The sequence below is a fragment of the Drosophila navojoa genome, chromosome 3 (genome assembly GCF_054131105.1).
Source record: "Drosophila navojoa isolate 15081-1374.11 chromosome 3, UAZ_NAV_1.0, whole genome shotgun sequence".
NCBI lineage: Eukaryota > Metazoa > Arthropoda > Insecta > Diptera > Drosophilidae > Drosophila > Drosophila navojoa.
In genome coordinates this window covers 23,783,201-23,807,385 of record NC_142891.1, presented here as the reverse complement: position 1 = coordinate 23,807,385, position 24,185 = coordinate 23,783,201, and the positions used below count along the sequence as shown (strand labels likewise).

General features: G+C 40.0%; 3 protein-coding genes across 18 annotated transcripts; all 3 read right to left on the bottom strand.

Annotated features, from left to right (window-relative positions):
- Positions 1-692: 692 nt before the first annotated feature.
- On the bottom strand, positions 693-3,750 carry LOC108658693 (protein peste). 2 transcript variants are annotated; one of them, XM_089257895.1, is made up of 6 exons: positions 3,363-3,750; positions 2,536-2,685; positions 1,938-2,462; positions 1,570-1,867; positions 1,236-1,515; positions 693-1,174 (listed from the first exon to the last, which is right to left on the bottom strand). In XM_089257895.1, exons 2-6 carry the CDS (start codon positions 2,647-2,649, stop codon positions 838-840), a joined length of 1,554 nt encoding a protein of 517 aa, XP_089114021.1. In that variant the 5' UTR covers positions 2,650-2,685; positions 3,363-3,750; the 3' UTR covers positions 693-837. The 2 variants fall into 2 exon arrangements, with proteins under 2 accessions (XP_089114021.1, XP_030242011.2); XM_030386151.2 differs by having other exon boundaries at positions 2,536-2,674; positions 3,363-3,749.
- A 1,722-nt stretch (positions 3,751-5,472) lies between these two features.
- Positions 5,473-7,333, bottom strand: LOC115563379 (uncharacterized). Of its 3 annotated transcripts, none has more exons than XM_089258045.1 (4): positions 7,197-7,333; positions 6,994-7,135; positions 5,737-6,932; positions 5,473-5,669 (listed from the first exon to the last, which is right to left on the bottom strand). In XM_089258045.1, exons 2-4 carry the CDS (start codon positions 7,013-7,015, stop codon positions 5,580-5,582), a joined length of 1,308 nt encoding a protein of 435 aa, XP_089114171.1. In that variant the 5' UTR covers positions 7,016-7,135; positions 7,197-7,333; the 3' UTR covers positions 5,473-5,579. The 3 variants fall into 3 exon arrangements, with proteins under 3 accessions (XP_089114171.1, XP_089114172.1, XP_030242058.1); XM_089258046.1 differs by having other exon boundaries at positions 7,188-7,321; XM_030386198.2 differs by lacking the exon at positions 7,197-7,333 and having other exon boundaries at positions 6,994-7,192.
- A 1,713-nt stretch (positions 7,334-9,046) lies between these two features.
- crol (crooked legs) lies at positions 9,047-23,532 on the bottom strand. Of its 13 annotated transcripts, XM_089258481.1 has the most exons (9): positions 23,447-23,532; positions 23,226-23,389; positions 20,096-20,237; positions 18,393-18,490; positions 16,860-18,301; positions 14,678-14,845; positions 12,595-13,335; positions 11,783-11,995; positions 9,047-11,680 (listed from the first exon to the last, which is right to left on the bottom strand). In XM_089258481.1, exons 5-9 carry the CDS (start codon positions 18,058-18,060, stop codon positions 11,016-11,018), a joined length of 2,988 nt encoding a protein of 995 aa, XP_089114607.1. In that variant the 5' UTR covers positions 18,061-18,301; positions 18,393-18,490; positions 20,096-20,237; positions 23,226-23,389; positions 23,447-23,532; the 3' UTR covers positions 9,047-11,015. The 13 variants fall into 13 exon arrangements, with proteins under 13 accessions (XP_089114607.1, XP_089114606.1, XP_089114605.1 ...); XM_089258480.1 differs by having other exon boundaries at positions 23,226-23,527; XM_089258479.1 differs by lacking the exons at positions 23,226-23,389; positions 23,447-23,532 and adding an exon at positions 22,309-22,467.
- Between the last annotated feature and the right edge of the window lie 653 nt (positions 23,533-24,185).

Sequence of the window (24,185 nt, the reverse complement as noted above, 5' to 3'; positions counted from 1 at the left end):
AGCAACAGAGCATACGCATTGTTCAAGAGCTATCGCTCTCTCACTTATCTCTTTCCATCTCTATTGCTCTCTGGCCATGTTTGTTGCCCACCCATGGCAAAACCGGTTCCATGTCTTTGAAACGGTTATATTACTATGAATATGTACATTATCGGCATGAAACGGTCATAATTCGATTTTATTTAACGGATTTCTGCCACGAAATGAATAAACGCTTAGGCATGTGCATTTATCTCGCCACATACTCAAGTTCGTATTAAAATACTGTTTTTTATTTAAAATGCTTATCAGTTAACGAGGCGTGTTGGTTTTTCATGTGATAAGTTTTATTGTACAGCCTACAGTTCGTTTCGATAGTATAAAATCGATCAGGGCCTAGGTAATTTCATACCCACAACTTAACTTTAAACGTTGAATATATTCAACGGAAAAAGGGCGAGAGAGAGACGGATAGAGAGAAATAAATTAATTTTAAGCCAGGGATTATTCAACTTTGACTTCGTTTGACCTCAATTCACATAATATGGAATACGCATAAGTAAAGATAATCGACTGCTAAACAATTTACCCAATATATAAAATTTCAAAAAAATATAAGATTATTTTTATATTTAAGCTTTCATAGTTTCTCTATTTTATTTAGAAACTTTATTATTTATTACCTGGGTTCTAAACAGAAAAAGTACACAAGAGCATTTAATATTATATTTTATTAGCTTCATTCTAGAGCACCGTAAAATATCTATAGCATTACCACTTATATTTTGACTTAAATTGTGTATACCCTACAACTGTAACCTTATCACATTACATTATATTAAATAAACCTGTAAAGAGCTACGCATCACCAGATGAGGGCACAAACTGCAACCCCACGAGTAGAGGGGAGTCCTCGACTCCTTGGGCCTTAAGTTCTCCAGTCGCCGGGACCTGCCTTCGGTTTTCCAAGTTAGTTATATCGATCTTTCGCATAAAGTGCTTATGCAAAATGATCTGACGCGGATACCAGAGTAATAGCACGAAGCCCAATCCGACAGCAATGCAGCTACAGATCTTACCTATCAGTGCCGAAATAGGTAAGAGCTTTAGATAGATTAGTAGATCGGGCGTGATGCGGACCCTATAGTCAACCCAGACGAGTGGAAAGAAAGTTCGACGGGACTTTCGAAATACGCTGCAACATGGGGAGTTTTAAGATGTTTTAGATCATATGGTAAATTATCAGAAACACTTACGATTCTGGACGAGGCTCCACCAGTAGACTGATCATAAGTCGCGCTTTGATGTCCAACAGCATCCCAGTTGTGGGCTCCAGTATGACGCTCATCTCATGACGATCCTTGTCGGGCTTCATGCCCTCCACACCATCAACGTAGTACGGATCGGCATTATAGAAATGTGGAGAGGAGGCAAATATAGGCACATCATACCAGCAGGCGGACAGATTTAGTACGCCTGATCGCACCTCCTTGCAGTTGCCCGTGCAGTAGCAGCTGTGATCAGGATTATCGGTGCCTACAAAATGAAAATGTAAGTACTATATATAGAGTTTCTACAGAACTGACTCACCGTTTGCCATATTCCGTGGAGTGCTCTTGTAAACGTATGCCGGAATACCCTCAAAGATGGTCGTGCCCGCATAGTCCAATATCAGCTCTCGGCAAATGTCGGGTACGAAGTATGAGATCGGCCTGCCTTGTCGCAGCGGAATGGGATGGAACTCTCCCATACTGCCACTCAGCTTGCAATTGGGCTGACCAGCTGTTACATTATCGTAGCGCCAGCGCGCTATTTGACCCAGCTTTCTGAAGTCGTCCTGACCAGTGTAGACATTGTGATGCCCATAGATCTGTTCACTGTCGTTGCGCTGCAATGGGTAAGGGAGACGAGCCTTAGTCTTCATGCATGTCATTGGAAGCCTCTGAAGTTCATCTTACCGGATAGCCATAGCCAATGCGCTCGTATGGGAAGTGTAACTCCGGCACCATGCGAGTGGGCACCATTTTGCTAATCTTGATCAGCGGAGTATCGAAGCCACTGAAGAGCCAATCATCGGCCGGCCTCACAAAGGTCGGCTCATTGCCATTCATGTTGATGGCCATTAACATCAAAGTGCGCAGCATCGGGTTCCATTTCTGCATCTTGTTGAGTAGCCCCACGCTCAGCGTATTTGGGGCCACAATGGAGTCCGTGAGATTTCGTGCACTCGCCTCCTGGTCAAAGTAGAAGTGACTTCGCCGCATATAGGACACTGTGTAGTTCTCTGGATGCCAGACCACATTCAATTTCTCCTGTCTTTCCGTAAAGACGTACGGCCCCAGCTCCTCAAAGCGCGGCTTGACATTGGGATTGTTGAACTGTTCCGAGTTTGTCCAGTTGAAAATGAAAACATTTGCTGTCATGCCCAAGGTGGGCGACTGCCACAGGTTGATTAGCATAGAGTTGGGCTTGAGCACCATACACTGTGGACAGTTAGGAGCTCATGAATGCTAGCTCATGTACATACATATACCAAATAGCACGCTCTAGACTTACCCACTCTAAGGTGCGTCGTTGTATGCGCTCGAAATTTAGAATAGATATTAGACCCAAGGTGGCAAGCAGCAGGCCCACCAGACTGGTTAATGCAATGCGATTTTTTCCGATCATAACCCTCACTACACGATGGTCGGATCTGTAATGAGTCTAAGAATATTTTATTGGACTACTTCTCCAATTGATATGATAAAATATTCTACTATAACATTTTTTATGGCCAATATAAAGTTGAAAATTAATCTTTGACTATTTAGCATCAATCACTTTAATCATCGGTTATCTGTTAGTTGATCCTAATTAGATATGCAAAATATTTGCACGTACTGAAAATTAGATACATTTTAAGCAGGTTCTTACAACTTACGTATATAAAATGTATTTATATATGTTTATTTCTATTCCACCTCTATTGATTCATAACTCATATATGACCTTTTGTTAACTATCCCATTAACTAGAAATGTATTTAGTTTAAATTTATACACAGAATACCTATTAAATACATTGAAATTGCCTTTGAGCATTAAACATATATTATTATCTGTCAATTAACAAGAATGAATTTCCGGTTTGTAAATGACATGAAAGGTGTTCACTTTTTAATTTATTTTCGCATAATTTCCTATGGTAATATATACCTAAGTAGTCTCAATTCTGTTTATCTTATATGACAGAAAGATCTTAAAATGTTTGGGAGTGTCTAAGGGAAAGGTAAGGTAGTGGTTAATACAAAATTTCTATGATCAATTAAAGATTATTGAAAATAATATACATATACATATATAACTATTTATGCAACAATCAAAATAAATATGCTGGCTTACCCTTAGAAATTTTTAGTTTTGTAAGTATGAATCACGTTTTTGATAGAGACAAGCGCAAGGTGTTTTCAGTTGTCTTCTATTGTCTAGTGTGGCTGAGAATAGTCTCAAAGGTCCATCTGGGTTATCGTCGTAGTACAGCTCTGATAAGAAGCGCGCTTCACGCTGATCAAGTTACAATTCCATTGACATCGACACTTTTCTTTTAGTTGTACTCTTTTTTTTCGAGTCCTACGAGTTGGCACTGGATCATCAGATTTTCTTCAATCTCGATGCGTTGCGTTGCGTTGCCCGGTCGAGTTGAGGTACGATGCGCGCTAAATGCCGACTTGATAACGACTGACGACTTGAAGGAGCCAGGTCCAATATTAGTACTTGACGGAAAAAGACTAAAGACATTAAAAGAAATAAGTGAGAGTGAGAGAGTGATTATGCAGCGGAGGAGGCAACAGAGATCGCGAGGCACGAATTGATACTGTATTCCCCCCACATCTATGAAGTCGAAGTTGATGCACTGAGCGAAATAAGTGTTGCATACTTTTGACGAGATGATGCGTTGCTACCGGATTGAGAGTTCAACCCGAATCGTAGCCCCTTTTTATAGATATCATGGAACGGTCAATGGCTCCGCTTGGGGACTATACACAATTTCGATCAGTGTAATGGACATATTAAATTATTATTATTATTATTTTGTTTTTGTTTTTACATTTACATTTTCTTTTTATTTTTATGCTTGTGCACTCTGTACTTAGTGCTGTGTTAATGAACAGCTTGGTGGGACAGTTCCATAATCTTGGCAGGGGTTATCTTTTAATGATTTGGCCAGTGCCGAGAGGCATTTCCCGAATTGGGAGCAACATGGCAATTGCACCGCTCCACTCGAGGCGCGTTATCACCTAAAAGCGCTGGCCGGCTAACTGGGCAATCGGGCAGTCGAGTTCGACTAAACTAAACATAACAAATTTTCGTGTTTTCCAATGTGTTTTTTATTCCTGTTTATTTTATTTTTTGTGTTCTTCTTTTTGTTTTTGTGTGTTCGCTCCCATTGATAAGAAGCGCGTTCCAATCGCTTGGACGCAATGCCCGATGGCGTTGATCTGATAAAACCAAAACTGGAGGTACAGATTATACAAATACAAATACTATAGAGATATATACGTATATTTATATAAAAGTAGAGCAACAACTTTTATTTATTATACAGACAAACGTTGAAGTTCAGCTTCTATATGCATACATATGTATGTGTATGTATGTAATATATGTTGTAAGCATAAGTAATTATATATATATATATATATATATATATATATATATTTTTTTTTTATTTTTTTTTTTATATGTCTCATATTTATCAAATTTATAACTGATAACTGACAAAGTACGGATTATTAAAGCAAAGTGAGTTTAAGAATCTAACTGAACTAACAATTTCTGACTTTAGAAACGGAAATACTTAAACCATGATAAATTGTTTATGCTTACATAAAATTTTGATGAATAATATATAAAATATATATAATGAATAATAAATTTCTAGGAAAACTCTAGTTCTAGGAGCTTTTATATGTTATATTAAATTAAGATAAATTGTTTTTATGACATGGGCATTCATCTTGAATTCTTCAATACTTTTTTATATGAAAATCAAAATTAGGAACTAATTTGTACAAGCAAACAAATAAACGAAGCAAATTAATTCATTTTGCTTATCAGCGGATTAGCTTCTAGTTTGATGATGATTGATGTATTCCTAGTGTACCATAAACAATTTTGCATGCTTAGCGCTTGTACTTAACAGTGACATCTTAGCTCACTGTTAATTAACATTTTTCGCGACTGCCGCAGCCTCGCAGCAGGCACGCTTAAATGTAATGAGTACTTTGAATCAACTCAGAGATTTCCCCGTGTGACACAGTAAGAGAAAGTCGCTCTGTTTACAGGAGGCGGACGGACATACTGTCATGCCCAATAACTAAACCTGGGTATCAGCCCGGATTTACAAAATTTGATGCTGCCGTCACTGATAAGAACCTATTCAATATTTCCTATAAATATATAATAATCTTCAATAAATCTTAGCATTAATGCAATTTGAAATAAAAATGCATTTTTCAGTCTTCAATTCAACTTTCGTATTATATATTATACAAGGAAAGACATGCATGTATGTGTATTTCCGTAGACTCAGGCACAGTTGGAACAGGTAATCAATCACTATCTTACAAAGCTAAACTTAAGCACACTAGACATATAATCCATGTTGGGTGTCATTTGTTTGGTATCGATTCTCAAATAGCGGAAGTTCTACAAAGCATATAAATGAGTTTTATTATCATTTAAAAATCAATTAAATATTAATATGGACGCTTACCTGCAGCAGGTTGAGCACAATGTCGCTCTGCCTGATCCACAATTCCAGGGGCTGAGTACGCCAGCTTTGCTTGGCCAGCACCGCCTGGCAGCGGCCGACGAAGGCGTTGCCAATGCAGCGCGATCTCGTCATGTCCAGGATGCGCAGCTGGCGACAGTTGATCACAAAATGCAAAATACCCGCTGGACTCTCCAGCTGGTAGCCGCACAGATGCAGCTCGCTGAGCTCGGGCAGCTGGGCCGCCAGTTGGCACAGCGCTTGGTCGCTGAGGCACTGCAGCTGCCCCTCCTCCGACTGGCCGTGCACCTCAAGTCGGCGCAGGTGCCGCAGATGGCTCAGCTCGCGAAAGAGTCGTCCATAGTCGTGCAGGAGTCCGCTGAAGCGAAAGCCTTCGATCTGCTTGATGCCAGCAGCTGCGGCATTGCTGGGTCGCGCTATGCGCTCCAGCACATCGAAGACAAAGTTCTTGGAGTAGATGGACAGCTTGCTGAGGTGCGGCAGGCGCAGCAGCTGCTGCGTGATGTCCGACTCCATGCACAGATGGTAGTCGGCGATCTTGATGTGCTCGAGAGTGGGGCAGAGCTGCACGTCCACTAAATCACAGCAGTTGACCTCGTCGCAGTCCTCCATGATGTCGAACTTGCGCAGCTTCAGCAGTCGAAAAATGTCGCGAAAGTACTGCGACTCCAGATACTGGCAGTCGTCCAGGCAGAGTTCGGTCAGCAGCTCCAGCTCGTGCAGATACTTACCCGTCACCTGGCAGCCGCGCAGCTTCAGCATGCGCAGTGATGGAAACACGCGCTTCAGCAGACGCACATCCTCGTCCACGAAGCGGACGCGTCCACGTCGCGGCTGCTGATCAACGCCCAGCCACTCGAGGCTAATCACGTGGGGCAGACAGTGGTCACTCAGCAAACGGAGTCGGCGCACATCCAGCTGGTGGCAACTGAGCCGCTCCAGGTGCGGTGCCAGGGCCAGCATAAAGGCCTGGAACTGTCGCGAGGATGCACGGCCCAGCAGCTCGTCCTGCAGCGCCACGTTGCGCACGCGCGTGCGCCACAGCGCCTGGACAATGCTCCGCAGCCGACTGTGCAGCTGGCTTAGCTCGAACTGCTGATACACGCTCAGCTGAGCCACTATCAGGGCCAGCACATCATCGTTCAGCTGCAGAAGCGAGCTCGATCGTGGCCGCGGCTCTGGAGACGAGATACAGCAATAAGCACTGACAATGACATTCAAAATGAGAATCGCACTTACCTGTTTCTCCTGTTGTGGTCATTTGTGGGTTGTCTGAGCTTGAATTCCAACTCCTGTTGTTGGCAGGCGCAGCGCATTTTAGACACTGCCAAACAAATGCAGCCTAACCAGCTGTCCAGGGTCCATGCTTCCAGAGAGCTACCTAAAATGTACCTACTTTAAGGGTGGTTTTCCAGGCAAACCAGCCCACCTACCTAACTTACCTACAATAGCTTGTCTACTTAGCGATGGCACACGAGCAAGCCGATGACTTTAGGCGATGGCTGGGCGATAGTTCAACAAGCAACTGCAGTATTTGCACTAAACGGTAATATACAGGGTGCTTTTCTTCAAAGTTTGTTAATGTTGACTTGATGCTGGCAATGCTTGAATATTGTAACAGAGTTGACCAGCTGAAAAAGTCTTTGTGCAGAGGAAACCCTTCTTTATAGTTAACAGTGCCTGGATCGCTTACCACAGTGGACTGTTTCATTTCAAATGAAACTCATTATCGATATTAATTAAATTAAAAAGCTGAATGAAATTAATTACCTAGAGCAAAAGCTACTTTAAAATGTATACTCTAAAGTAGTAAATAATATTAATATAAAAATGTTTTTAATTATTGTGAATAAATGCAACTTCCAGGTTATCCAAAAAGGCGTAGGTTCGAATACACTTGGGTAAAATCTTTAAATATTTTTTTTTGTGTTGCACTAAGACAAAAAAAAATGTTAAACAAGTTTTTTGTAATATAGCTTATGCTGCGCGTTGCTTAATTTTTACTTTTATTTTTTCTTTTATTTTATTTTATTTTTTTCTTTCGTTTATTTGTTGTTTGGTGCTTACTACGTCATCGATTTGTATGTATTTAGTTACATTTAACTTTTACAATATATATATATATATGTATATATAGATTCTATGTTGTATGTATAATGTACGCATTATTATTATTCATTCATTCATTCAATTTCATTTGTCGGTATAGGCATATTGTAGGTATATATAGTGTGTATATATTGTATCTGCATTATAGTACATTATTGTTTCTATTTACTTAGTATTGTTACTGATTTATGTTTTCATTTGTTGTTGTTGCATTTCATTAAATTTACTTGCATTTGCTTTTGCTTTTGCTTTTACTATTACTTTTACTTTTAATTGGCTGCGTTTTAGGAAACATTTTTCGACTTCAGCAGCTTATTGTTGACAATAATCGTAATCGTAATCATAATCCGAATGATAATAATCATTCACAATTGTTATGTATTAAATTATGTTTGATTAATGCATTATCCAACTTTCAAATTAAATGTTTGCTTTGTTAAATATTGCAACACAATTTGAATTTGTTAATTAAAAATTGCCATTCGCATGCTACAGATACAGTTGATCAGTTAATATATTAGTTAATAATCGTATAATATATATATATTTATTTATATATATATACTCTATATGCTTTCTATATACGGCGCTCTATTATACACATCACCAATCTATTTTAAAAACACCAAAAACTAACACGGCTAAAAACAACTACATAAATATAATATGTTTGCTTGTGTCTGTCTGTCTGTGTATATATGTGTGTGTGTATTTTAACATTTATGCGAAGTTTAACAAATTGTTCGGATTGTGTTTCCTTTAAAAACTTCGCATAAATGTTTATAAACAATTAAACTTTATGCGCACATTTGTTTTTTATTCCATTTTTGTTTTTCTTTTTTACAATTTTTAATTGTTCCCTGCATTTTTAGTACATATTTTTTATTTTTATTTTATTTTTCAACTTTTTTCGCTGCCAATAAATGTCTTAATAATTAAAAATATTAACTGAATTTTTTCAAGATTTCAATGTTGGACAAAAACAAACTATTTTTATTTTTGTGTATATTGTTTTATTTGTGTACATGTACAGTTTTTTTCTGGTTAATTTAAATTAAAGTGTATAATTAAAATATTAAATTAATAAAATGTTGCATTTCAAAGGAAGCATTATGTGTGTGTGAGAGTGTGTGTGTGTTTCTTTTAAAATGAATAAACTTGACTCATCTAATGATAGTATATGTTTTTTTTTTAGTTTTATCTTTATTTTTTGTATGTTTATGTTTGTAAAATTTAAAGCAGATATGTTGTTGCTTGTGGCGCTTGGGGCTTTGCTTCTTGTATATATCTTGTTGCTGTTTTCAACATAAGCACAGTATTTGTTATATAATTAATTGTAGAGTTGTGCCTAGATTTATTATAATTATTATTATTATTTATTGTTTGTTAACTTTTAATAGTGTGTAGTGTAGTGTAGTGTATTGGGAGTAGGTTATAACTTCATACTTTGCTTTTCTTTCTCTCGCTCTCTCTCGCTCGTTCTTCTCATTGTCATATTATCGTAATCATAATCATAATCATAATCGTATAGCGCGTGCGCTAATCATCTTCTACACACACATTTCGTAGATGTAATAACTAATAACTAATTCACTTTCGCTCACTTGTCTCATCGTCATTATCATCAATCTTAATTCATCTTAGTAGTTCAACTAACATTAAATATAATATTAATATATAATTCTTTTCATCTTGTGTTTCTCAACTTCTTGTTAGTTCTTTCTTTTCCTTTCTCTTTTACTTTTGACTTAGCCTAAGCTTCTTCTTCTTCTCCCCTTCTCCACCTCAACTATCGTGTTAGTTAACTGATTTAATACGCCTTGCCCTGCATGTATATAACAAAGGTTTATCATCCATAGGCAACAATTTGTCGGACTTAAACTCTAATCGGGCTGAAGGTTAAGAGGATGAGGTGTGTTCTATATTAACTGGGCGCTGATATATATATATATATAGTATAATATTTGTGTAGTTTATAATATATGTGTATGCATAACTGTTTAAGCTGTTTGTTTCGTAACATACTTTGCTTTACAAAATGCACAAAATAATACAAAATGTTCCGGCGATTTCTCAAAGTTTTGCTGCAGTTTTATATACAAAGTATGTATAATTTATATATTCATGAATGGTGTACTGTTATGAGGATGCCATGTAAGTATGTGTGAATGTCTGTCTCTCTCACTTCCTATGCATAACTTAATGAGAAATAATATAAGAAATACATGCGCCAATAATATAAAATAATAATAAAAAAAAAACAATTCAAAACATTGCAGCCGGGCGCAACCGACTGAATAATACTCGTTCACGATCAAAAACAGTTTTGTTGAAATGGGATATGCGAACCGCATATTTCATAGGTCATTATTAGGAAAGGTTAACAGTGATTCGCCTGCAAAACTTAGTAATCCTTGCTCTGTAGCTGTGAAGTATATAGGGTTTCCCGATTTGCTTAAATTCCAATGGTAAGTTCGTATAGGATTTACATTTTTTTATATACGAATATAAATTGTTTCATAAATTTCAATTTCAGACAGGCAGACAATACGGAGTTATTGCACAAAGCCAATGTATGATTTGCACATCGTGAACGATTATTAAAAAAAACTGATTACACCCATTGTTGAACCCATTGATGAACTCTCTCATTGACTTGGCCGGTAGCACAGCTAACAGCCATGTTCAGTGCCTTTGTTACGCGTACATTTCATAAATGTAACAGGGACGTGAGAAGTATTTATCATATATATATATATATATAGACGCTAAGCGCCTAACAAGATCGGTTAGAGAACAATGAAGGGAAACTATGAGATGTTTGTTTTTCTTGTATTGCACGTTGCGCAAGCGGGCGCCTGATCAGAGAGTTGAATATAGACAGAGAGACATTCTATCGGGTTCAAGGCGTAACCAGCGCGAGAAACTATAAACTATAAATGTATATGTGTACACGTATATACATATACATATACAAATATAACTAGCTGCTTATGTGGATGTGAGGGATCTTGCTGTGCTGTATGCTGTTGTAGCCGTTGTTGCCTTCAGCTGCTTCGATTGGCCGCCGGATTTTGTGTGCTTCACCATTGTGTTGTGGCTGTTGTTGTGGCCGCCGCTGTCGTCGGGTAGCCAGGCAGGAGGGGCTACTGTTAGTAAACCACCGGATGCTGCTCCACATTTGAGGGCAGATGCTGCAACTGCATGGCGGCACGAGCCAGCGCGCTTGGATCACTTATCAATGCAATGGGCACCTGCGGTGGTGGCTGTTGCTGCTGCTGTGGCGGCGCTTGTGGATGCGCTTGTTGCTGTGGATGATGTTGCTGCTGCTGCTGTTGCTGTTGTTGTTGTTGCTGCTGCTGCTGCTGCTGCTGTTGTTGCTGTTGATGCTGCTGTTGCTGCTGATGATGATGCGCCGCCTGCTGTATGGACAATTGCAACAGTTGTTGCTGCTGCAGTTGCTGTTGCTGCTGCTGGTGTGCAGCAACTGCTGCCTGCTGCTGCTGTTGTTGCTGCTGTGCGGCCACCTGTTGCTGATGCTGCTGGTGTGCTGCTGCCGCCGCCGCTTGCTGTTGAGCCGCCGCGGCTGCCTGTTGCTGGGCAGCGGCCGCTGCCGCCGCCTGCTGCTGGGCAGCAACTGCAGCAGCCACTTGCTGCTGCTGCTTCTGCGACTGCTGGGCATTATGGGAGATGAGCGTGCTGGTGACGAGCGGCACCAGGCCGGGCGTCAGCTGGACAGCACCAGCGCCAGCCGCTGCAGCGCCCGCTGTTATCTGCTGTATGGTGTGCATTGTGGTCGTCGCCGAATGATGGGGAACTGCAAAGGGGGAAGAGGCGGTCAGTTGGGTAATTGAACTGGACGTAGACAGACGCGGTCGCGTGGCGTGCCCGGCTGTCGTGTGTTCTGTGTCCGACTCACTTATGATCGGTTTCACTTCCTGCTTGACTTGGGTCAGCACACCAGCCGGTATTTGCGGATGCGGATGCACGGGTGGTGGCGGCATCATAGCATCCGGGTGATTCATCTTCATGTGGCGCTTCAAATTGCCGCGCTCGACGAAAGCCTTGCTGCACAGTGTGCACGCGTGCGGTTTCTCGCCCGAATGGGAGCGCATGTGCGAGACCAAGTGACCTGCGAAACGGACAATGGAAGCGACATGAAGATATCTCTGCCGACAAGGGTAGATCGAATTTCGACAAACATAAAACCAAGGACGTCGGCGGCTCATTCGACTTGGGCAGCAGCTGGCAAGTCACAGCCATTCCGAACCAAAACCAAGGCGAGCGAGCGGGCGGGCGGGCGTGCGTTTATCTTACTTCTTTTTCATTGATTTAATTAAGGTTAATAAGCGGGTCAGGGAACAACTCAACCAGTTGCACAGTGCAGCGAATATTATTGAATGTAAATTTAGTTCAAATTCAAATTTGTCAAAATAAAAATAAAAAAAATTATTATAAAATTTAAATCAAAATTCTTAGTAAATTAAAAAATGAGATATTTGATAAAGGGCTTACAAAAATATATAAAAAATCATAAATAAATCTACATAAAACTAAAATTAATTAGTGCCTAACAACAAATATTCGCTGCACTGTGGTTAAGGAGGGGAATTGATGGTTTGGTTGGTTGGTTGGTTGATTCATTAGCAGATTTGCGGCTGGATTGGGATGACTACTATGCTGACGCCACGTCTCGCGTGCTACACTCTGCTGCACATGGGGCCAACTCACCTTTGCATATGAAATTCTTGGGGCACTTCTCGCAGGCGAATGGACGCTCGCACTCCTGGCCCTTGGTGTGGCTGCGCTGATGGAACAGGAGGTTGCCCTTGAGGGGGAACGATTTGCCGCATGTCTCGCAGGTGAAGGGGCGATCGCCGGTGTGACAACGCGACATGTGATTGATCAAGTGCTCCTTGCGTGTGAAGGGCTTGTTGCACACGTTGCAGCAATGCGGATTGTCGCTAGAGTGCTGGCGCATATGATTATTGAGATGCTCCTTGCGCGTGAACGTCTTCTGGCAGTATTCGCATTTGTGCGGCGAATCTCCAGTGTGCAGGCGCACATGATTCGTCAAGTGTTCCTTGCGGGTGAAGGTCTTCTTGCAGTAGCTGCAACGATGCGGCGAATCGCCCGTATGCTGGCGGACATGATTCGTCAAATGCTCCTTGCGCGTAAACGTCTTGGTGCAGTATGTGCACTTGTGCGGCGATTCGCCTGTATGTTGCCGTACATGATTAACCATGTGATCTTTGCGTGTGAACGCTTTCGTGCAGTACGTGCACTTGAACGGTGTCTCACCCGTGTGCTGGCGTATATGATTCACCAGATGCTCCTTGCGCGTGAACGTCTTCATGCAGTAGGAGCAGCGATGCGGCGACTCTCCCGTGTGCTGGCGCACGTGATTTAACAAATGCTCCTTGCGCGTAAACGTCTTGGAGCAGAAGTCGCACCGATGTGGCGTCTCGCCTGCTTGCGTGGTAAAAGGTAAGAATCGTACAATAACATTACAGATTAGAAATCATTCATTCACAAGCATTCCACAATTATGCAATCACAGTCTGTTCTCGTTTCAGTTTGCGGTCCACGTAGCTATGTCATTGTTCACTAGCTCGTATTTACACATACATAACATAATATCAATACAGCGATATCAATTTGTTTATGGATCAGTGTCTGTGTCTGTGTCCGAGTATAGCTCAGCTATCGTATCAGATTTTGAGTGCGCATTGTTTATCTATGATATACTATAACAATATATATTATACTATAAACAATTACAATGCAGTCATACATTCAATTAAACACGAGAATTTCATAAAATTATTAGAAACAGCCAACAATAAATTGAATTAATTTAATCAAATGCAATCAAAATCAAACTGCATTGGCATAGATCAAATGTTGGAAATGAAATTATTCATTTGAAGTTCTCTGAGTCGATAAACTTGAAATTTTAATCATTTTAAATGACTCTATAATTTATGAGTCATATTATTTGTGTTGTGAATAGTTCTTCCAATGCGAATCAATTATTTAGCAATAGAAACTTAATAATCAATGAATGGAAATACAAAATACTGAAGCTTCAATCACAGCACAGAGAATAAACTAATAGAATAATTTCGTTATGGAACTGAGTACTTAAATTCAACATCATATTGTAATTTATGTTCATAAATTAATATCATTAATATAGTATAAATTTTAAGTCAATATTTTTACTTATTTAAATTGAAATAAATGTTCTTCGCATTCTGATTTAGATGGGATAGATGATTTCTCATTAATTAACAATTCAACTTTATGTTCTTATATGAGAATCAAATATCCAAATCTATAAACTATTTACATTCATTTCAAGCTGCGATAAATATGACTTTAAATTCGTCAAATTTTCATCATATGAAATTACAAATTATTCAACTTGATCACATAGTATTTTAGCAATTTTCACTGATAAATCAAAGTGTTAATGGTATATCAAAACTTCTATGACATAAATAGATCAACTTATAATCACATACATTATTTGAAGTGATTCTTAATTAATATATGTTAGAGCGCATCCCTTAAAGTTCGTTATCGCTGCTCGTGCTCCAAACGCGCTTGTGTTTCTTGTGATTGTGTATTGGACTGTGGGCCTGGATGCCGCTCTCCAGGGTCCGCACTAGACCCCGAACGGGCACTACTAGAGCTATGCAGTTATTGGACTTGGCTTGGCGAGTTTTTCATGTTTTCATGTGTGTATATTGTGGTCGAGGTAATGCGTTGGGTTCTTGGTTGGTTCGTTGGTTCTGTTTTGTCTCTTTACCTGTATGCCAGAGTATGTGATTGGTGAAGTGCTCCTTGCGGCTGAAGCTCTTGCCGCAGATTTCGCAACGGAACGGCGTCTCGTTGGTGTGGGAGCGCATATGGTTGGCTAGGTGCTCCTTGCGCGTGTATTTCTTGCCGCAGACATCGCACTGATGCGGTGTTTGACCTGTTTATTGGTGGTACACAGAACAGAGAACAGAAAGTATAGGGTGGGGAGTTTTTTTTCTGGTTAGCGCAAGCATTTTCAACATTTTTCTTCATTTAACGCGATCATTTTCTTGAATTATTCTCTAAGCAATTCTTGCAAATTTCAAATGAACCCGCCAAAGAAAAAAAAAAAAAAAAAAAAAAAACAAACAAAAATGAATATCAAAATGATTGAAAACATAAACTTATATAAGATATGAGAAATAAATATGTAAAATCAAATATTTAAAAGGAACCCCCGGCACCGCTATGTGTGTGTGAAACTGGCCGTGGCTTGCGTTGGGTTCGAACGAAGCGAACGGAGGCTCGGCTTAATGGGTGGCGCATGGGCAGTGGGCAGTGGGCGTGGTTGTTGTTGCGTATATGTGTGTATGAGAATGTTTTTCATGTGTGTGCGTGTGCGTATCGTTTGTGAGCAAGTGTGATTGTGTGCGTGTTTGGCCTGTCACTCTATGAGAGCTGCAGATGAAATATATTGTATATATTTTATATTTGAAATACTGAGTACCCCTAATGGCACTTTCCACTCAAAGCTATGCTGATGCTGATGTGTGCGTGAACGTTAAGTTCGTCTACTGAATGAAGCGGTGTGTTCGACGCCAAGCTAAATCCCTAAGCTAAGTGTGTCTCTCTGTGTATGCGTGTGTGTGAAATGTGAATCTCTTCAGCCCACTTGGTGTAAGAGTTTTGTGAGAGTGTGTGTGTGTGTTTTCTGTCGCACAATTAACGCCGTAGGCACAGGCACAGGACGTTGGCAATCGACAAGCAGCAACAACGAACGGTTCCTTATTTATAAGCACCCTGTACAGCAGAGAGATAGAAACAGAGAGAGCGACAGCGAGAGAGCGTTGACAAAATGGGAAGAGCAAGGAAGTGGAACACTGGGAAACTACACGAGCAAGGAATAACGGAAGAATGGAAGACGATCTCAATGGGTTGCAGCAGTAGGAGTGGATTGGAGCGATTTGGGTTGATGAGTGAATGAGTGTGATTTGTGAGTGTGGGTGTGATCATGAGAGTGGGCGTGTGTGTGTGTGTATGTGTGATGTTGGCTTGGGGGGAGGATTGTTATGAGCGGTATGAGCGAGTATTGACACGAGCTGTAAAGTTGCACTGAGCTTAACAGCAATCGACAGCAATGATTGATAACGGATGATATAAAAGCTGAAGAAACTGATGAACTGAAATTGATTGAGCTATACTATTTAGTCTATCATGCCGTGCAAATATTGTTTATATTTTCGTATTCTTTTACAAAAATTTCTTTAATTTATCGATGATCGATATGTTTCAAAATCAATAATTTGGAAAAATATATAATTTAGTCACTTTTCTCAACTGCATTTGAAAATTTCTTCAAATTGAATGTTTTAAATAATTTTGAAATAACATTTTGACTATAAAGAAATCGTTACAACTATATGTTATCGATAAGGAAAATATAAGCATACTATCGATAGTTATGCAGCTCGTAAGTGTACTTTTTGGAAGCAGGCAAAAAGGTTTGTTTTGTGAGTGTGAGTGTGAGTGAGGTTTGTGAGAACAAATGCAGGGAAGCTGAAGGGCTACATATAAGTAGGCTTATATATAGGAAGCACAAGCAGTGTAGACAGTGGAAGGAAGGAAGCAGACGATAGGAAGTACGCACGAGTTGCGGTTACTTGATTGATTGATTTGATTGATCAATTGATTGATATTGATTTTGATTTGGTTGGTGTGATGTGATGGCTGTTGATATTATCTGTAGTTGATTTTGTACTCTACTGGAATTTGATTTGGTATCGGTATTTTGATTTGGATATGAATAATTTTTTGTTTCTTTTTTTTTTTAATATTAATTATACTTTTTTGCTGATTTTTCTTTTTTTTTGTAATTGGTAACTGGTAATTGTATATTTTTTTTATTTTATTTTTTTGTGGTCGTGGCGCTCGCCGCTCGCATTGTCCGCCCCCGGTCACCAAATCACACTCACCAGTGTGCCACATGTAGTGGTTAACATAGTGTTCCTTGCGCGTGAAGGACTTCTTACAAATATCGCAACGATGTGGCGTCTCACCCGTGTGTTTGCGCACATGATTGACCATGTGCTCCTTGCGCGTAAACGTCTTGGCGCAGTACTGGCAACGGAACGGTGTTTCGCCCGTATGCGAACGAAAATGATTGTCCAGATGCTCTTTGCGTGCGAAAGTCTTTTGGCAAATGGTGCAGGCGAATGGCTTGTCCGTTGAATGCCGTTTCATATGGCGCTCCAGACTCGTATTATTGGCAAACACATTGAAGCAGACAATGCATGTGAACATGGGGCCGCCAATATGGATCTTGCCATGCCTGGTCAAATCCTGCGATGTGGTAAAACCCTGACCGCATACCTGACACATAAACGGCTTGCGCTCGCTGTGGCAGCGACGGTGCACAATTAGCTGATAGCGAAATTGGAACATCTTGCCACAAATATCGCACACATGCGTACCAGTTGCTATAGGCGTGCCGTCTGGCGCCAACGCAACGCTCGATTGCCCATCAACGCCATGGATGCCGCCCTCCATTTTCGGCATTAGCAACTCACCCGTCGTCGTCGTCGTCGCATTGTTGTTGCCCCCATTCCCCCCGTTGCTGCCGGAGGAGCTAGTTGTGGTCACCGTGGCGCTGCCCTGCTGGGTGGTTCCAGCATTTGCGCTTGTCGCTGGGGCTTGCTGTTGCTGTTGCTGCTGTTGTTGCTGCTGGGCCGTGGCCGCAGCCGATGCGGCCGCTGCAGCCGCGGCTGCTGCATTGGCCGATGCCATTACAGCAGCGACGGCTGCATTATTTGTGGACACCGCCGCTGCAGCTGCAGCTGCGCTAGCCGAATGCGTCGTCTGCGGTGGTAATGGCGGTGGTGGCGGCAATTGCGGCGGTGGCAACTGGCTGCCATGCACCGCCGCCACATGATTCACCACATCGCCGTGGATTTTGCCAAATACCTCGTGGTATGTAAATAACTGCGATATATCCTCAATGTTCACTTTATACATTTCAATGCCGTGCGGCGGCTTGCTGCCGTCCTCTTTATGATCTGACTTGTTGCCGGGCAATGGCGGCGGTCCGCCCAAGGAGATGGTGGTGCCACCGCCAGTGGTCACCACCGGTGCTGAAACCACCGAAGGTGCCGAACTGGCAGCGCTCACGTGCTGCATTTAGAGTGGACTCGACACGGAATTTTGTTGCCTCTCTTTCTCTTGTTGGATTTATATTTCTTTCTTTGTATCTTGTTTCTTTGCGTGTTTCGTTGATGTTGGTTGCTACAGCTTCTTGTATTGTGCTTGTTGTTATTGTGGTTGTGATGGTTGTTGTTGCTGCACCTGAATCTCTTGTTGATGCAGCCTACATATTGTTGTTGTTGTTGCTGCTGTCGACTGCTTTCGCTGGCCGTCGTGGCTACAAAAAGTCAAGTGGAATTTGTTGACTCCGGTTATTGAAAATGGACAAAAGTGGGGATCAAAGGAGAAGGAGCGCTCGGCCAAATTACCATGTAGCTTATTCTTTTTCTTCTGTTGCTCTAGGATCTTTGCCCATCTACTCGTATATTTGATACTCCCGATTGCAGACTGAGTTATGATCATTCACCTGAAAGTAAACAAATATTTTAGAGATCGGTGAGAATATGAAGCTGATATAAGATAAATATCTACACATACAATCACAATTTGTCATATTTAATTAATTTATTTAATTCTAATTAAATAGTTAAAAATTCAAATTAAAAAGTTGTTATTTATTTGATTGTAAATTACCCTAACATTTAAAGGGTGCATTGATGCCTAGCGAACGTTAACCCTTCAATGAGACGTGGAAGTACAGTCGAGCCCCATACACATCTTGACGCACACGCACTCACACTCACACACGCTAAGCCATTTACATCAGACACCAAATCGCCTCCAAGTGTGAAGATGTTCAAAAATGCTGTTGACCAGTTATTGATTTTGTGATGATAAAGTGATATAAATTACCCATTAGCAGAGTAAAGAGTTGCAAAGCTCAAAAAGGAGCGTTCTTCTGTACACACAATGAAATAACTTTATATAAATTGTAAAAGTAAAACATACGCACGCACACACACAGAAATACACACACACACACATATATACATACGTAGAGAACGAAGTGTGGACGCAAAGAAATGAGAAAAGGGAGTGGAGCTGGTGATACAGATGGGTGTGAAGTGGGCTCCGTCGATATGCCTCGTTTTAGCAGGATTCAGGATTTAGATATCCAATCAGAGAATGCAAGCATTTGATAGAAATGTTGAGAGCGCGCATGGAGAGTATGAGAGCCAGAGTGTGAGTATGTGCGTGAAGTGTGAGAGGAGGCAGGTGGCTGATGTAAATATCAAGAAGTACAAATCGATTAAAGACAACGCGCTTTGGAGCGTATGTGTTTGAGTGTCTGTGTGCATATGTGTGTGTGTGTGTTTGCCAGAAAAACAATGGATGCCTGCGGGGGGTTAAGTAAGTGAGCGGCAAAAAGAGAGAAACGAAGCGCGCGCGCATGAGTGGGGGTTGGATAAATAGCGGGTAGCGGAGAGCATTGTTTGCATAGGTCCTGAGCTGTAGTAAGCGCTTAAGCAGCAAAAACTCCCCTCTCCTAAAACTGTGTTCTCTCACTCACTAACTCTCTCTCTTGCTCCTTCGCTCTTTGCGTCTTTCCATTTGATTGTTTTTACTGGCCCAGCAAATAATTCAGCTAAGCAGACGAGCAGACGACATACAAACACAATACAAATGTGTAAGAGAAGCGCAGGGAGTGGGAGAGTTCATGTAACACAAAAAGGGCGCCACTTTTTATATGGTGAGGTAGGAATATATACACATGCACACATGTATGTAATACATAAACACACATATATATATTAGTGTATGTAACTCCAGTTTTTGCTGCCTGGCCCTGGGAAAATGGGCGGTGCGGCAAAAACAAAAAACTAATAAGAACCAACAATAATATATAAGAAAATTCAATTTAAAATAGGAAATAAGAAATTTAGATTAATGAATTACTAAAGCATACATGTATTACGCCGAAAATTATATTATCTTAGTTTTATTTTAGTTAATTACTTCAATAATAAATTTGTGACTTTTTGCACTATTAAAATGCAAATACTTGGAATGCAATCAAGCATAGTAAATATGTACATCTAAATTTGCTATGTGCAACCCCCACTTAACTTACCTCATGCAATATAGCGCTGTGAATTTAATTGCCGCCCTTCTGTCTCACCAGGAGCAGAACTCACATGTTATATGAATTTCACAGTTAACCGGCTGCCTCGTTTAATGCACTTTCAATCAGTATTTCGTTACGTTCGGGCCACCTGTAAAAAGAGAGGCAACGATAACAGCAGCGGTGAGCAACAGTTTGTTTTGTGTTTATGTTTACGCGAAATAATCAAACGGACCGCGCGGTACAGTTGCACCCCCCTTCCCACTATTAACGTTTGCCGCTAACGCGCACCGAAGACCAAAAACCAGGGAAGGCAAAAGCAAATCAAGTGAAAATTATTTGCAGCCAATATGCAAAAACACACACACGACAGTTGTGTACATAGCCATACGATCATGAGTGTGTGTGTGTGTGTGTGTGTGCTTATTCAGACATACAGATGAAAGCTGCGTCACAATTAACGGCAGGGGGCGACAGACAATTGGCAGGGCTAGCATGATTGAAATTAGAGCTTGTGTAAATATTAAAGAAGAAATATCATATGTTGATATCCACATACATACATACATACATATGTACATAATATATACAAATAATTCAATGTATACTCCACCACACTCATATCGTTCTTATAAATCAAATAAATTGTGTATTAAGTACGTCTAAATGTACGAATGTACGTACATGTTTGTATGTATGCGTATACATTCATACATATGTATGTATAAGTGTATGCATGTACGTATGTATGGGCTATATCTATTGCGGTATGTGCGTGCATTGTCCGTCTTCTAAATGTTCAAGCTCTCTGCTTCAGTTCGCTTTTGGCTGTTATGCCAACAAAAAAATAAATAAAAATAAAAGAAAAAATGAAAAGAAGTTGTATTTTCTTCTCTTTTTGCCTCTCTCACTGGTTTCTCGGCCTGCGGTCGTCTCTTTGCTGTGTGACCTGGCCCTTGTCTCTTCTTCCTTGCTTTGTGCACTTTTATGCTTTGCTTTATTTGTTGTTTCGTTGTCCGCTCACACAACGTTCGCTGCCGCTCTCGCTCTTCTGAACGCTGTTGCTACCTCTCACTCTCACACTTACAGTGCCTCTCATTATTCATTGAACGACAACGCTCCCCGCTTCCCCATACACACCCCTCTGACGATTTGCACGACGACGCTACGTTCAATTCCAACCGCCTAAAGCGGAAAACCAATAAAAACGAATTGAATCGCAAAGCGTAAGTACAAAATAAAGCGAAAAAGGCTGCCACAAGCAAAACGAGAAAAAAATGAAAGCTAAGGCGGGCGCGCAACGAGCGAACCGAAGCGAAGAGCGAACAGTACAGGCGGCGCATACAAGTTTTGCGTTTTGCCCACATTCTATGCCGAACTCGAGTTATACATAGTTATAATTATTTCTGCTGTTGCCTCGTCTCTCGGCTTTTTATTTTTAATTTTGTTTGGTTGTCGCTCAATTTTTTGCTGAGCAGGGAGAGGCGAGAGAGAAAGAGAGAACGATACATATGTATTTTCATTACAGCCAATTAGTGTGCATTTCATAATTGTTTAATAAAATACAAAATACAAAAAATGTACTAAAGGCACCTTAAACCGAAAAAAAACTGTAAGAGTATACTGGGCCGATAATCCAAAACCTTAATTTAATATAACATATGGTAACCCAAAATCTAAAAATGTAATTCCTGTCAAAGATATTCAAATGTCATATAAGCACACATACAATCAAAGTTCACTTGCATTTGCATTTGCATTTATTAATACGAAAAATTCATTTTTCGAAAATGCAACCCTGTGCCGCCTTGCAAACAAGAAAATGACACGATGATGACGTTAATGGGAACTATGTGTGTGTTCGTGCATATGTATATTTATTACGTACACACACATTGACAAACACGGTCTCACAGATACAACACATAAGCACACAGCAGCTCACGTATCTCATTCAAACGCACACACACATTGGCATGCCTATGTCGCTCACACTCTCGCACACACACTGATGTCGACCGCAGTCATTTGATAATATTGTATTAGAATTTCACAAATGTACACTATTTTTCCAATCAGATTATTTTCCACTCACTTCCAGGACCACTTTTCACCACAAAGTCTCCCATCCCCCTCCAATTGCTTGTTTGCTTTTTTGCAATAACATTCGCTAAAATATGTTCTTATGACGCCATTATATGTATGTATGTATGAAAAATTACTTGATTGTATTGGTGGCGGTGCGTGTGTGTGGAAAAAACTTTGGCAGCACAGCAGCAACAGTAGTAGAAAAATCAAAACGCCGCGCGGGTGAGAGGCGGTGGTGTACGGTGTACAGAGCAAAGCAAACTGAAAATTGAATGAGACGCGGAGGCAGCAGAAGCAGAAGCGCGATGTAAAGTTCTTCGTGAGGCGCGTTCGTTTCGTGCCCTGCACGAATACACAGTGAGCACAAGCCGTCAGTATACCACGTTGCATAGAACAAACTTTTGAATGCTCTATATTTATATTATTATGACTACAAGCAAATCTGAAGATATTATTTATTGAATAAATATCCCCTGAGCTTTTATATTTCAAAAATTATATTAAATCGCTCCAATACTTCCACCATGGGTAATTCTTATATCTATAATTGAAATAATAAATATTGTAGAATAATTATTTGAATATCTTTAAAATTAAAAATAAAGGAAGCTAATTTTATGGAAAATGTGAGGATAAAAAGTTTTTACTCATATTGGTTCAAAGTCAAAATAGTTTCGAGCCGCCCTGCCTAGTGTACTCGTAAAGAGCTCTTGTTTCGTGTTCGGTGTTCCTGTTTCTCGTGGGAGAAGCAGCAAAATAGAGAGAGAGAGAGAGAGGTACAGAAACATTGTGGCGTATCTGTGTGTGTGTGCGATTGCGTTGTTCTTATTGACTGGCGTTGACTGCCTGTGTGCGCTGTTTTTCGGAGCTAGTGCTTTAGTATAAAAAGGCGGTAAAAATTGTATGTTGGAATATGGCAAATATGGTATCGAAATTGAACAATTTACTACCTTTTCACACAAACGGAACTTTTAATTTCCCAGTTTATTTTAAAAACCAAGCATACACATACACGCATTCACATCGATATGCACATGCACATTTTACTTACAGCGGTCAGACCAGAAATCCAAGTTCTTTCGACTTGCCACCACTCCTCTTTTTCATGCTTGTGTATGTTGCAGCAGCAGGCGTCCCGGACCGCGACGCTATAATTCTTTTATAATGGCGACTCTAGACGGATGCCGACAACGTGGAAATTTCATACCGCACGCACTTTAAATAAACTGTTTTTGTAAACATTATGCACTACGTTTACACATATTTTTGAACCTTTTAAATATGTGCATTTTTTGTGCACAAAATGTGAAGAGCAAGGAGAGTATAATTAGGGATGATTGTATAGCAGCGCCATATCGATATTTGGGTATTCATATTCATTTCGATAGTGCTTGTACGATAACAAAAACGATATTGAATTAGCACGAACTCTCATTCTATTTTGAATTATTATTATTGTATTACTGTATTTTGTTGTGAAACATGATTATATAATCATCCAAAAATAAATTGCTATTGACACATATTGTGCATACAGCAAATGACAATGAGCTATGCGATAAGCAATCATCGATATATTTAGAATATCGCTTGAATGTAATGTTAGAAAACGTTCCATTTATTTATATTTGATTATGTTTATGTTCTATTGTTTCGTTAAGTTAGAAAAATAAACAAGGCAAATGCATTTTATTTTAAATGAAAAAAAAAAAAAAAAAAAACGAATCGACTTTACTAGTAACTAATAAAATATTAATAAACTTTTCTAGATGATTGGTTTAAATTCTTAATTCTGTTTTTCACCTAAAGAATTTTAAAGCACTTTCTCAATGTCTACAATTCTACATAATTGAAAATTGAGTTTATTTGTTTTTATTTCGCATTATCGTAAAATAAATTACAAAATAAAATACATTTTTTGCATATAATTCGTATTCTTATATGACTAAATATTAATGTACTCACAAATGTTCGGTTAAATATTGCGCTTTTTTGATATTATTATTAATCA